Source organism: Podarcis melisellensis (genome assembly GCF_964234715.1).
Source record: "Podarcis melisellensis genome assembly, chromosome: 4".
Lineage (NCBI taxonomy): Eukaryota > Metazoa > Chordata > Lepidosauria > Squamata > Lacertidae > Podarcis > Podarcis melisellensis.
In genome coordinates this window covers 102,626,005-102,640,950 of record NC_138531.1, presented here as the reverse complement: position 1 = coordinate 102,640,950, position 14,946 = coordinate 102,626,005, and the positions used below count along the sequence as shown (strand labels likewise).

The window sequence follows — 14,946 nt, the reverse complement described above, 5'->3', positions numbered from 1 at the left end:
GGGGAATTGTCATCGCGCCACTCCTTGGTGTGTGGAGTGCCTCAGGGTGCGATTCTCTCCCCGATGTTTTTAACATCTTTATGCTCCCCCTCGCCCAGCTTGTCCAGAGTTTTAGGCTGGGCTGCCATCAGTATGCCGATGACACCCAACTCTATCTGTTGATGGATGGCCATCCTGACTCGGCCCCAGACACACTGACGAGATGTTTGGAAGCTGTGGCTGCATGGTTACGTGGGAGCCGGTTGAAGTTAAATCCTTCGAAGACAGAGGTCCTTTGGCTGGGACGGAGCGATATGGGATTGAGGGGGCAACTCCCATCTCTTGCGGGGGTGCAATTAGTGCCAACATCGTCCATTAAGAGTTTGGGTGTAATCTTCGATACCTCCCTCTCTATGGAGGCGCAGATTACAGCTATAACAAAGGCGGCATTTTTTCATCTCCGCCAAGCTAAGCAGTTGGCTCCTTATCTCTCTCGCCCTGACCTAGCCACTGTGATCCACACGACGGTCACCTCCAGACTGTATTATTGTAACTCGATCTACGTGGGGTTGCCCTTGAGACTGACCCAGAAACTCCAGCAGGTGCAGAATGCCGCAGCGAGACTCATTATGGGGTCTTCGCTGCGAGATCATATCCATCCGGTATTATACCAGCTGCACTGGCTCCCGTTGGAGTACAGGATCAGGTTTAAGGTGCTGGTTTTAACCTTTAAAGCCCTATACGGCCTAGGACCCCCGTACCTACGGGACCGCCTCTCCTGGTATGTCCCACAGAGAAATCTACGGTCTGCAAATAAAAACATCCTAAAGATCCCAGGCCACAAAGAGGTTAGGCTGGCCTCAACTAGAGCCAGGGCTTTCTCGGCCGCGGCTCCAATCTGGTGGAACACTCTGTCACAAGAGACTAGGGCCCTGCAGGACCTGACATCCTTCCGCAGGGCCTGCAAGACAGAGCTGTTCCACCAGGCCTTTGGTCAGGGCGCAGCCTGACCCCCTCCTCTGGCAATCGGCAATCTGCACAGAATTTGGCTTGATGGTTGCCATTAATTTGATTTTAATTTGATTTAATTAATTTTATAATGAATGTTTTAGAATGTCGGATTATTTTGATTGTTGTTAGCCGCCCTGAGCCCAGCTTCGGCTGGGGAGGGCGGGATATATACTTTTGGGAGCAGTAGGAGGAAGATAAAATCAGTACAACATGTCCCTGCAACTATTAAGTTGGAATATTCATGGTTTAAACTCCCCAGAAAAAAGGAGGAAAGTGTTTCATTTATTGAAAAAGGAGCAATTGGACTTAATATGCCTACAGGAAACACATGTGATTAGGCTTCATAGGAAAGTATTGATTAATAAAAGACTAGGCCAAGAATTTATTTCATCGGACAAAGTCAAGAAGAGGGGAGTGGTGATTTATGCAAAAGAAAGCTTATCACCAAAATTTGTGTTTAAAGATGAACAAGGCAGAATTTTAGCAATTGAAATTCAATCCCAAGGAGAAAAAATTCTAATTCTGGGAATTTATGCACCGAACGAGGGGAAAGCGGAGTTTTTTAAGAAACTACATGAGACATTGTTGGACTATATGGACTATAACATTATCATGATGGGAGACATGAATGGGGTGGTATCTACGAATATGGACAAGGCACAGAGAGAGGTGATTACCAAAGATGGCAGACTTCCGAAAACCTTTTTTGAATTGACTGACAATATGGATTTGATTGACACTTGGAGAATTAAGAACCCCCTAGGAAGAGAGGGCACATTCTTTTCTGAGGCCAAAATGACATGGACTAGAATCGACCAAATTTGGACAACTAGAGGACTGGTACCGAAGATAACCAAGGTAGAAATCTGCCCAAAGACTTGCTCCGACCATAATGCTGTAAAGATGGTAATGAAACTAACACCAGTCGGCTCCTTCAGATGGAGGATGAATGACACCTTACTAAGAGATCACGAAGTCATTAAGAAGGCTCAAAAGACTTTGAGAGATTATTTCGAATTAAATTTGAATACCACGGTTGAAAAAAGAGTAATCTGGGATGCAAGTAAGGCGGTTATGAGAGGGTTTTTAATCCAGCAGAATGCAATAAAAAAGAGAACTCAAAATGAGAAGAAGGATAAAATTCTGGAGAAAATAAAAGAAGGTGAGATTAAACTAAGATCTAAACCCAAATCACAAGAGATTCGGAGAGAAATTAAGTTGTATCAAGTACAGTTTATGAAAATGATAAATCAAGAAGTGGAATGGAAAATCAAACAGATGAGGCAAAAAACTTTTGAATCGGCCAATAAATGTGGAAAACTGCTAGCTTGGCAGTTGAAAAAGAGACAGAAACTAAATACCATCACAAATTTGGAGATAGAAGGAAGGAATATTCAGAATCCAGAGGAAATTAGAAAGTGTTTCCAGAGATACTTTAAACAACTTTATACACAAGAGCCACAGAAAGAGACGGATATAGACCAATTTATAAGAACTAATGGTCTACAAAAAATCTCTCAAGAAAAAAAGATAATGTTGAACCATCAAATTACAGAACAGGAGATTGAAGGTGCCATTCAGAATATGCAGTTGGGAAAATCTCCAGGGCCAGATGGGTTGACTGCAAAATACTACAAAATTTTGAAAGAGGAGTTAATTCAACCATTAAAGCAGGTTTGTAATGAGATCTTGGAAGGGAAAAGGATACCTGAATCGTGGAAAGAAGCTTTTATTACACTTATACCGAAATCTGAGACTGAAAAGACACAACTTAAGAATTACCGCCCCATATCCCTGTTGATCCCCTTCATGGATCACTGCCTTGCCGTGGCGAAGGGGCTTGAAGAACTCAGAGAAGCTATGAACTACGCCGAGCAGGGCACACAAGATGAACAGGTCATAGTGGAGAGTTTCGACCAAACGTGATCCACCTGGAGGAGGAACCGGCAAGCCACTCCAGTATCCTTGCCAAGAAAACTCCATGGACAAAGACAACAGGCATATAAAAGTTATGACGCTGGAAGATGAGCCCCTCAGGTCGGAAGGCGTCCAACATGCTACTGGGGAAGAGCGGAGGGCAAGTACAAGTAGATCCAGAGCTGATGAAGCGGCTGGGCCAAAGCCGAAAGGACGCTCAGTTGCGGATATGCCTGGAAGCGAAAGGAAAGTCCAATGCTGTAAAGAAAAATACTGCATAGGAACCTGGAATGTAAGAACCATGAACCTGGGTAAGTTGGAGGTGGTCAAAAATGAGATGGCAAGAATAAATATTGACATCCTGGGCATCAGTGAACTAAAATGGACGGGAATGGGCGAATTCAGTTCGGATGACCATCACACTGAAGGTAGGAGTCTATCAATTGATGAAGATGATCATCTAAATGTCATAGACCAAATGGAGCAAACAGCACGCAGACCTAGTGGTGGGGGAAAAAAATCCTTAAATAAGAGAAACGGGGGAATGATTAATGGACTTCAATGTCTGTACACTAATGCACAAAGCATGGGAAATAAACAAGATGAGCTTGAGCTCTTGGTACAGCAAACTAAATATGACATAATAGGCATCACTGAAACCTGGTGGGATAAGTCCCACGATTGGAATGTAATAATGGAGGGATACAATCTATTTCAGAGAAACAGACCAGACAAGAAAGGAGGAGGAGTGGCGTTATATGTCAGGGATGTGTATACCTGTGAAGAGATCCAAGATTTAGAAACTCAAAGCCAAAGTGAGAGCATTTGGGTCAAAATCAAGGGAGAGAAGAATAACAGTGACCTCATTGTGGGAGTTTACTATAGATCCCCAAGCCAAACGGAGGACATAGATGATGCCTTCCTGGAACAGATGGCCAAGCATGCAAAAGGAAGGGAGATAGTAGTAATGGGGGACTGCAATTACCCGGATATTTGTTGGATGTCAAACTCAGCCAAGAGCATAAGGTCAAACAGATTCCTCACTGGCCTTGCAGACAACTTCATTGTCCAGAAAGTGGGAGTAGCAACAAGAGGAACAGCCATTTTAGATCTGGTCCTAACCAATGTCGATGACCTTGTTAGTGGGGTAGAAGTGGAAGGATCATTAGGCGCAAGTGATCATGCTCTTCTGAAGTTTACTATACAGCGGAAAGGAGCAGCCAAGCATACTAGGACTCAATTTCTTGACTTTAAGAAAGCTGACTTCATAAAACTTAGGGAAGTGCTGGGTGAGATCCCATGGAGAATAATACTAAAAGGAAAGGGAGGTCATGATGGCTGGGAGTTTGTTAAGAGGGAGATAGTAAAAGCACAACTTCAGGCAATACCATTGAGACGGAAACATGGAAGGTGCCTAAAGAAGCCAGGGTGGCTATCTAAAGAACTTTTAACTGAGTTAAGATTTAAAAAGGATGTGTACAAAAAATGGAAAAGGGGGGAAACCACCAAAGAGGAATTCAAACAAATAGCCAGCACGTGTAGACACAAAGTCAGAAAAGCTAAAGCACAGAATGAACTCAGGCTTGCTAGAGAGGTTAAAAGCAACAAAAAAGGCTTTTATGGGTATGTTCGTAGCAAAAGGAAGAACAAAGAAACAGTGGGGTCACTCAGAGGAGAAGATGGTGAAATGCAAACAGGGGACACAGAAAGGGCTGAACTCCTCAATGCCTTCTTTGCCTCAGTCTTCTCCGATAAGGAAAACAATGCCCGACCTGAAGAATTTGGAGCAAATGATTCAGCAGAGGAAACACGGCCCAGAATAACTAAGGAGATAGTACAAGAATACTTGGCTAGTTTAGATGTATTCAAGTCTCCAGGGCCAGATGAACTGCATCCAAGAGTATTAAAAGAACTGGCAGATGTGATCTCAGAACCACTGGCAGTCATCTTTGAGAATTCCTGGAGAACAGGCGAAGTCCCGGTAGACTGGAGGAGGGCAAATGTTGTCCCTATTTTCAAAAAGGGGAAAAGAGAGGACCCAAATAATTACCGCCCAGTCAGTCTGACATCAATACCAGGGAAGATTCTGGAGCAGATCATTAAGCAAACAGTCTGTGAGCACCTAGAAAGGAAGGCTGTGATCACCAATAGTCAGCATGGATTTCTGAAAAATAAGTCATGTCAGACTAACCTGATCTCGTTTTTTGACAGAATTACAAGCCTGGTAGATGAAGGGAATGCAGTGGATGTAGCCTACCTTGATTTCAGCAAGGCATTAGACAAGGTGCCCCATGATATTCTTGTAAAGAAGCTGGTAAAATGCGGTCTTGACTATGCTACCACTCAGTGGATTTGTAACTGGCTGACTGACCGAACCCAAAGGGTGCTCATCAATGGTTCCTCTTCATCCTGGAGAAGAGTGACTAGTGGGGTGCCACAGGGTTCTGTCTTGGGCCCAGTCTTATTCAACATCTTTATCAACGACTTGGATGATGGACTCAAGGGCATCCTGATCAAATTTGCAGATGACACCAAACTGGGAGGGGTGGCTAACACCCCAGAGGACAGGATCACACTTCAAAACGACCTTGACAGATTGGAGAACTGGGCCAAAACAAACAAGATGAATTTTAACAGGGAGAAATGTAAACTATTGCACTTGGGCAAAAAAAATGAGAGGCACAAATACAAGATGGGTGACACCTGGCTTGAGAGCAGTACATGTGAAAAGGATCTAAGAGTCTTGGTTGACCACAAACTTGACATGAGCCAACAGTGTGACATGGCAGCTAAAAAAGGCAATGCAATTCTGGGCTGCATCAATAGGAGTATAGCATCTAGATCAAGGGAAGTAATAGTGCCACTGTATTCTGCTCTGGTCAGACCTCACCTGGAGTACTGTGTCCAGTTCTGGGCACCACAGTTCAAGAAGGACACTGACAAACTGGAACGTGTCCAGAGGAGGGCAACCAAAATGGTCAAAGGTCTGGAAACGATGCCTTATGAGGAACGGCTAAGGGAGCTGGGCATGTTTAGCCTGGAGAAGAGGAGGTTAAGGGGTGATATGATAGCCATGTTCAAATATATAAAAGGATGTCACATAGAGGAGGGAGAAAGGTTGTTTTCTGCTGCTCCAAAGAAGCGGACACGGAGCAATGGATCCAAACTACAAGAAAGAAGATTCCACCTAAACATTAGGAAGAACTTCCTGACAGTAAGAGCTATTCGACAGTGGAATTTGCTGCCAAGGAGTGTGGTGGAGTCTCCTTCTTTGGAGGTCTTTAAGCAGAGGCTTGACAACCATATGTCAGGAGTGCTCTGATGGTGTTTCCTGCTTGGCAAGGGGTTGGACTCGATGGCCCTTGTGGTCTCTTCCAACTCTATGATTCTATGATTCTATGACATCTACTACTGTGGGCAAGAAACCCGTAAAAGAAATGGAGTGGCCCTCATAGTCAACAAAAGAGTGGCGAAAGCTGTACTGGGATGCAATCTCAAAAATGATAGAATGATCTCGATACGAATCCAAGGCAGACCTTTTAACATCACAGTAATCCAAGTTTATGCACCAACTACTGGTGCTGAAGAAACTGAAATTGACCAATTCTATCAAGACTTACAAGACCTTATAGAAGTGACACCAAAGAAGGATGTTCTTCTCGTTATAGGGGATTGGAATGCTAAAGTAGGGAGGCAAGAGATAAAAGGAACAACTGGCAAGTTTGGCCTTGGAGATCAAAATGAAGCAGGGCAAAGGCTAATAGAGTTCTGTCAAGAGAACAAGCTGGTCATCACAAACACGCTTTTCCAACAACACAAGAGACAACTCTACACATGGACATCACCAGATGGGCAGCATCGAAATCAGATTGATTATATTCTCTGCAGCCAAAGATGGAGAAGCTCTATACAGTCAGCAAAAACAAGACCTGGAGCTGACTGTGGCTCAGATCATCAGCTTCTTATAGCAAAATTCAAGCTTAAACTGAAGAAAGTAGGAAAAACCACTGGGCCGGTAAGAGACAATCTAAGTCAAATCCCTTATGAATACACAGTGGAAGTGAGGAACAGGTTTAAGGATTTAGATTTGGTGGACAGAGTGCCTGAAGAACTATGGATGGAGGCTCATAACATTGTACAGGAGGCAGCAACGAAAACCATCCCTATGAAAAGGAAATGCAAGAAAGCAAAGTGGCTGTCCAACGAGGCCTTACAAATAGCGGAGGAGAGAAGGCAAGCAAAATGCGAGGGAGATAGTGAAAGATACAGGAAATTGAATGCAGATTTCCAAAGAATAGCAAGGAGAGACAAGAAGGCCTTCTTAAACGAGCAATGCAAACAAATAGAGGAAAGCAACAGAATGGGAAGAACCAGAGATCTGTTCAAGAAAATTGGAGATATGAAAGGAACATTTCGTACAAAGATTACCATAATAAAGGACAAAAGTGGTAAGGACCTAACAGAAGCAGAAGACATCAAGAAGAGGTGGCAAGAATACACAGAGGAATTATACCAGAAAGATATGGATGTCTCGTACACCCCAGGTAGTGTGGTTGCTGACCTTGAGCCAGACATCCTGGAAAGTGAAGTCAAATGGGCCTTAGAAAGCACTGCAAATAACAAGGCCAGTGGAAGTGATGGTATTCCAGCTGAACTATTTAAAATTTTAAAAGATGATGCTGTTAAGGTGCTACATTCAATATGCCAGCAAATTTGAAAAACTCAGCAGTGGCCAGAAGATTGGAGAAGATCAGTCTACATCCCAGTCCCAAAGAAGGGCAGTGCCAAAGAATGCTCCAACTACCGCACAATTGCACTCATTTCACACGCTAGCAAGGTTATGCTTAAAATTCTACAAGGAAGGCTCAAGCAGTATGTGGATCGAGAACTCCCAGAAGTGCAAGCTGGATTTAGAAGAGGCAGAGGAACCAGAGACCAAATTGCAAACATGCGCTGGATTATGGAGAAAGCTAGAGAGTTCCAGAAAGACATCTACTTCTGCTTCATTGACTATGCAAAAGCCTTTGACTGTGTCGACCACAGCAAACTATGGCAAGTTCTTAAAGAAATGGGAGTGCCTGATCACCTCATCTGTCTCCTGAGAAATCTCTATGTGGGACAAGAAGCTACAGTTAGAACTGGATATGGAACAACTGACTGGTTCAAAATTGGGAAAGGAGTACGACAAGGCTGTATTTTGTCTCCCTGCTTATTTAATTTATATGCAGAATACATCATGCGAAAGGCTGGGCTGGATGAATCCCAAGCTGGAATTAAGATTGCTGGAAGAAATATCAACAACCTCAGATATGCAGATGACACAACCTTGATGGCAGAAAGTGAGGAGGAATTAAAGAACCTTTTAATGAGGGTGAAAGAGGAGAGCGCAAAATATGGTCTGAAGCTCAACATCAAAAAAACGAAGATCATGGCCACTGGTCCCATCACCTCCTGGCAAATAGAAGGGGAAGAAATGGAGACAGTGAGAGATTTTACTTTCTTGGGCTCCATGATCACTGCAGATGGTGACAGCAGCCACGAAATTAAAAGACGCCTGGTGCTTGGGAGAAGGGCAATGACAGGCCTAGACAGCATCTTGAGAAGTAGAGACGTCACCTTGCCAACAAAGGTCCGTATAGTTAAAGCCATGGTTTTCCCAGTAGTGATGTATGGAAGTGAGAGCTGGACCATAAAGAAGGCTGATCGCCGAAGAATTGATGCTTTTGAATTATGGTGCTGGAGAAGACTCTTGAGAGTCCCATGGACTGCAAGAAGATCAAACACATCCATTCTTAAGGAAATCAGCCCTGACTGCTCACTGGAAGGACAGATCGTGAAGCTGAGGCTCCAGTACTTTGGCCACCTCATGAGAAGAGAAGACTCCCTGGAGAAGACACTGATGCTGGGAAAGATGGAGGGCACAAGGAGAAGGGGGCGACAGAGGACGAGATGGCTGGATAGTGTTTTCGAGGTTACCAGCTTGAGTTTGACCAAACTGCGGGAAGTAGTGGAGGACAGAGGTGCCTGGCGTGCTCTGGTCCATGGAGTCACGAAGAGTCGGACACGACTAAACGACTAAACAACAACAACAACAAAATCCCTGTTGAATGTGGATTACAAAATTTTTGCTAACATTCTGGCAAATAGGTTGAAGAGGGTTTTGGTTGAGGAGATACATCGAGATCAAGCCAGCTTCCTCCCTGGCAGACATCTGTCTGACAACACGAGAAACATAATTAACATTCTGGAAAAACTACAAGTAAATATTAATATTAAAGCAGTTTTAATTTTTATAGATGCGGAGAAGGCCTTTGACAATATTTCTTGGAACTTTATGAAGAAAAATCTTCAGGGTATGGGGGTGGGTCAAGGATTTGAAAATGGTATAAGTGCAATTTATTCAGAGCAGAAAGCTAAACTGATAGTTAACAATGTGGTGACAGAAGAATTTAAGATAGAAAAAGGAACACGACAGGGCTGTCCTATTTCCCCATTGCTTTTTATCTCGGTCCTGGAGGTTCTCTTGAACATGATAAGAAGGGACCGTATGATAGAAGGTATTCGGGTCGGAGCTAAACAATACAAATTGAAAGCTTTCGCGGATGACTTGGTTTTGACATTACAGGAGCCAGAATCTAGTACGAAAAGAGTGTTGGAATTGATTCAGGAATTTGGTCATGTGGCGGGATTTAAGTTAAATAAGCTAAAAACTAAGGTACTTGAGAAGAACTTAACTCCAATTGAGAAGGAGAGGTTTCAGAAAGAGACAGGGCTAACGTTGGCTAAGAAAGTAAAATATTTGGGGGTTCATTTGACTGTTAAAAACTTGAACTTATTTAAAGATAATTATGTTGGTTGGAGGTTAAAAAAGATTTGGAAATTTGGTCAAATCTGAAGCTTTCCTTGTTGGGGAGAATTGCGGTTATAAAAATGAATGTATTGCCAAAAATGTTATTTTTGTTTCAAACATTACAAATTGTGGACAAGATGGACTGTTTCAAGAAGTGGCAGAAAGATATCTCTAGATTTGTCTGGCAGGGCAAAAAGCCCAGAATAAAATTTAAAATATTAACTGATGCAAAGGAAAGAGGTGGGTTTGCCCTGCCAGACCTTAAACTTTACTATGAATCAGCAGCATTCTGCTGGTTAAAAGACTGGCTACTTCTTGAGAACACAGACATACTGGACTTGGAAGGGTTTAATAATGTATTTGGATGGCATGCATACTTGTGGTATGACAAGGTAAAAGCTCATAAAGCATTCAAAAATCATATTGTCAGGAAAGCTTTGTTTAATGTCTGGGTAAGATATAAAGACCTATTGGAAAATAAGACCCCAAGGTGGCTATCACCAATGGAGGCAATGGCCGTGAAAAAACTCAATATGGAGGCCAGTTGGCCAAAATATTGGGAAATCCTAGAACAAGAAGGAGACAAACTAAAACTGCAGAGTTTTGAGAAATTAAAAGATAAAGTGCGAGATTGGTTACATTATCTTCAAATAAGAGAGACTTATATCTTAGATAAAAAAATTGGCTTTCAGGTGGAGAAATCAAAACTGGAAACGGAATTGCTAGATCCAAAAGCTAAAATACTGTCAAGAATTTATAACTTGCTGCTAGAATGGAACACGCAGGATGAAATGGTTAAGTCAGCTATGATTAAATGGGCACAAGACATTGGACATAACATTATGGCGGCTGACTGGGAGCAGTTATGGACCACCGGTATGAAATTTACGGCATGTAATGCCCTAAGAGAAAATATTATGAAAATGGTATACATGTGGTACATGACTCCAGTCAAGCTTGCAAAAATCTATCATTTGCCCGATAACAAATGTTGGAAGTATAAAGAGACTGAAGGTACCTTCTTTCACCTTTGGTGGACTTGCCCAAGGATTAAGGCCTTTTGGGAAATGATATATAATGAAATGAAGAAGGTATTTAAATATACTTTTTTTGAAGAAACCAGAGGCCTTTCTCCTGGGCATAGTAGGCCAATCGGTGCCAAAAAAGGACAGAACTTTTTTTATGTATGCAACAACAGCAGCAAGAATCCTCATCGCAAAGCATTGGAAGACGCAAGATCTACCCACCGTGGAAGAATGGCAGATGCAAGTAATCGAATATATGGAGATGGCGGAAATGACTGGCAGAATCCGAGACCAGGGAGAAGCCTTGGTGGAAAAGGACTGGACAAAATTTAAAGACTACTTGCGGACACATTGCAAAATCCATGAATGTTAAAACGATGTGAGATACAAAATAATATGGCATTAGTGAATAAGTTATGAGGAGGCAATAAGGAATGTAAGATTTATTTAAACATTTTAATAGAAAATGAGATTTGGAGTAGGAATTTGCTGAAGCTGATGATAAACAGGAACACAAGGAGGGGAGGTGAGGGGAAGCCAAGAAACTGGGTTAAGAAATACAGAACTTTAAAGAGATTTCTATCTTTTTTCCTTCTTTTTTTTCTTTTTTCTTTATGTTTTGTACTGTTTTACTTTTTATGTATTTTTATGTATTTGTTTAAAAAACTTTTAATAAATATCTTATAAAATTTTATTATTATTATTATTATTATTATTATTAGTGGGGGTCCTCTCCCGGGGGTCCTCAGGAGGTGCTCTCCCCCCCCCTCCTCTGCTTCTGTCTCCTTTTCTTGCACTTGGACTCTCTGCCGCTCTCCAGACAGACTCCTGGGGTGGGGTCCCTTTTTCTTTGCTCCAAGGGCCAGGTATGTATCTGGCCAACCGCCTGAGGGCCAAGTGGGTGGGGCCAAAGACATCTCCTTTGAAATTTAGGAGGGTAATTTAGTATTGTTATTCAGTTAGGTAGCTTAACACCCCCCACAGCCATTGATGCCAAGGTCCCTGGAGGCTCAGGGAGTAGCAGCGCCCATTTCCGGCTGCTTTGCCAGCAACAATCCCTTTGGGAGAGAGAGGATGGGGTCCTGGGATGCCATGCTCTGGGTGCGAGGGGATGGCTGCAGTGGCCTCCGTGGGGAGCTGCCCTGGGAGACACTGGGAAACTGGTCCCCAATGCAGCAGCCAGACTCTGGGCTGGGATCCCTCTCTTTATCCCTGGCCTCTCTTTTCCACCTTTTTTTTGGGGGGGGGGCTAGTCCACCTCCTCGTCCAGCTTTGGAAAACCATTTGCAGATGTTTCCTCTGTTGTGCAATGAGGCTGAGCGATGTCACTCAAAGTTAAAGTCCCAGGGACTCCTCTGTTTAAAGAAGGGAGATCTTTTCTGAAAGGGGGGGGGCAAATGAGTTTGGGATCCTCTGATCTCCAGGAAGGAGAGCGTGGCAGACCTGGCCCCTCCCTGGCAGGACCCTCTCCTCCTCCCTGACTTGGGGTCCCCCCCTGCAGGAGCATATCAGGCCCCCCAGGCCCCCTCCCCTGCCCCAGCCCTGGGACCCCCAACAGATCCCAGAGAGAGAGGAGACTCACCAGATCCCAGGAGGGGAGAGCGAGGCAGGAGAGACCCCAAAGCAACACCCCCCCCTTCCTTGCAGGAAAGGACTGGGGAGGGAGGGGCCTTGGCTCTGGAGGACCTGCCCCCCCTTCCTGTCCTCTCTAGGAAGGCAGCTCGGTTCTCTTTAACCCTTGCCAAGCCGAGTCCCTCCAGCTCAGCCCTCTCTCAGATTTCTATCATTTTTTATGGATTTTGGGGGCCAGCTGCCCCCCTGGCTACTCCAATGCCCAGATATCCTTTTGGGGGTGAGGCTCTTGGCTGGACTCTGAGCATATCCCTCCCTCGGCCAGAAACCAGAGGAAGAGCCTGCAGGGAAAAGGACCAATTCTGCAGCTCCAGCTCCAGAGGCACAGCAAGGCCAGGTGGTACCCGGTGTCCCCCCCCCCCACACATAAAGAACTTTTTCATCAGTATAAGAAGTTACACACAACTATTTAAAATATTCAGAAATAATTACAAATGAACCGTTTGCTGAGAATGAGATTAAAATGCATGACCACATTCTAAATATCTGGATGGGCTTGCCTAAACAAACATTTATTTATTTTTGCAGGCACCCAAAAAAAAAAAAAGGAATAAAATAGAACTGCAGGCAGGGAGTTCCAAAGTCTACCTGTGTCGCCACACTAAAACTTTGCTTTCTCACAAGTACAGGTGTTCTGTGTGGAACCAGTAACTGTGCCAGTTTTCTCAAAGCAGTTGAGTCGGGAATACATGGGGGAAGGCAATCTGATCAGAAGCTGTTAAGAGCTTTGTAGTCCACCATAAGATGAGTGGGACCAGGACAACGGCTCGCCTAGCCCGAGAAACGTGGCTTTAGGGAATTTTTTGTAAACCAAGCTTTTTTCGTTAAGTACCGTTCATCATCCTCAAGCACCAGCACCAGCCAATAGTCATTTTAACCACCAATCAGAAAGAAGCCGTTCCAAAGCAGTGTTGTGGTGCAGAGACAGACAGACAAGTCTTTGGGAGCAGCCAGATTTTTATGTGTCAAACAAAAGCACCATGCATTGCCCTAAAAGTGATCCATGCGACGGTCATCTCCAGGCTTGACTACTATAATTCGCTCTACGCGGGGCTGCCCTTGAAGCTGTCCCAGAAACTTCAGCGGGTGCAGAAAGCGAGGCTCCTCACAGGGTCCCTGCCATGGGAGCAGATTCACCCAGTGCTTTTTCAGCTACACTGGCTCCCGGTGGAGTACAGGGTCAGATTTAAGGTGCTGCTTTTGACCTTTAAAGCCCTTCACGGCCTAGGACCCTCGTACCTACGGGACCGCCTCTCCTGGTATGCCCCACGGAGAGCCTCAAGGTCCATAAATAGCAACACCCTAGGTGTCCCGGGCCCTAAGGAAGTTAGATTGGCTTCAACCAGAGCCAGGGCCTTTTCAGTGATGGCTCCAGCCTGGTGGAACGCTCTGCCTCATGAGACCAGGGCCCTGCAGGATCTGATTTATTTCGGCAGCCCATGTAAGACAGAGTTGTTCCGCCTGGCCTTTGGCTTGGAGCCAATTTGATTCCCTCCCTCCCTCTTTTTCTTTTTTCCTTTCCTTCTCCTCCTGCGATGAGGCTACATTTTAATATTTTAACGTTTCAATATTTCAATGTTGTATTTTAATTTTGTTCTTAAGTTGTAATCATTCATCTTGTTTTTATTATCGCTTCTAAGCCGCTCTGAGCCCGGCCTTGGCTGGGGAGGGCGGGGTATAAATAATAAAATTATTATTATTTATTATTAAAAGTCCAGGGAACATTAGATGCTTCTAATTTTTCCGATGAAGTGTTTTATTCAGTCTCACCTGCAATCACGTGTGCTGAACACACAGAAACACATACATACAGATAATGAAATTACTGGGAGTTACAGTCTCCAAATAAAACTCAACACATGCAAGCAGATTGATGGAATAGTACACATGATTTCCCCATCTCCTTTTTAAAAAACATTATTTTTCTTTATCTTCATGGTACAGAAGATAAATATTCAGAAAGCAATAGTTACAACAGTAAACAAAAAGGAACTTGTCCTGATGGAAATTCAGACTTTCAGCATGTCATGTGTTAAAGTTTCATTTCATGGTTCTAAAACAGGCATCCCCAAACTCGGCCCTCCAGATGTTTTGGGACTACAATTCCCATCATCCCAGACCACTGGTCCCGTTAGCTCGGGATGGTGGGAGCTGTAGTCCCAAAACATCTGGAGCGCTGAGTTTGGGGGTGCCTGTTCTAAAAGACCACGATACATTTTCCCATGAGTGCTGGGTGGATTCCTGCCACAGTATTAACAATTTATATATTCAATAAACATTTGCCACGTGTTATAAAAGGAATATGGATTGTGTTCCCTCACCTTCTTGATTTCCCCTGGCAAACAAAATTTAAGATACTGAAACTGTGGAGCCCAGAATTAAACACAGTATTTATTCTAGCTGGGGTCTGACCAAGGCAAAAGAAAGTGGTACTATTCCTCCTGCCCTTGATCTGATTCTGCCTTCTGCCACATTGGCCTCCGCTCCCTGTTTGGTGTTGTCTGCAGATGTGATGAGCATCCCATCAGTTCC

General features: G+C 43.9%; 3 protein-coding genes across 9 annotated transcripts in view; 2 read left to right on the top strand and 1 right to left on the bottom strand.

The window, feature by feature from the left end:
• Window positions 1-1,159, top strand: part of LOC309369288 (uncharacterized protein) — a 150,952-nt gene extending 149,793 nt beyond the window's left edge. Inside the window, exon 2 of the mRNA XM_081910101.1 lies at window positions 99-1,159. Coding sequence (XP_081766227.1) covers window positions 99-989 — 891 coding nt within the window. The 3' untranslated portion in view covers window positions 990-1,159. The remainder of the gene's footprint in view (window positions 1-98) is intronic.
• Window positions 1-14,946, top strand: part of LOC309368792 (uncharacterized protein) — a gene marked incomplete at its 3' end in the record, with an annotated part of 476,991 nt that overhangs the window by 160,928 nt on the left and 301,117 nt on the right. The gene's annotated exons all lie outside the window — the stretch shown is intronic.
• LOC309369064 (uncharacterized protein) overlaps window positions 1-14,946 on the bottom strand; it is a 126,273-nt gene that overhangs the window by 45,754 nt on the left and 65,573 nt on the right. The window lies entirely within an intron of this gene.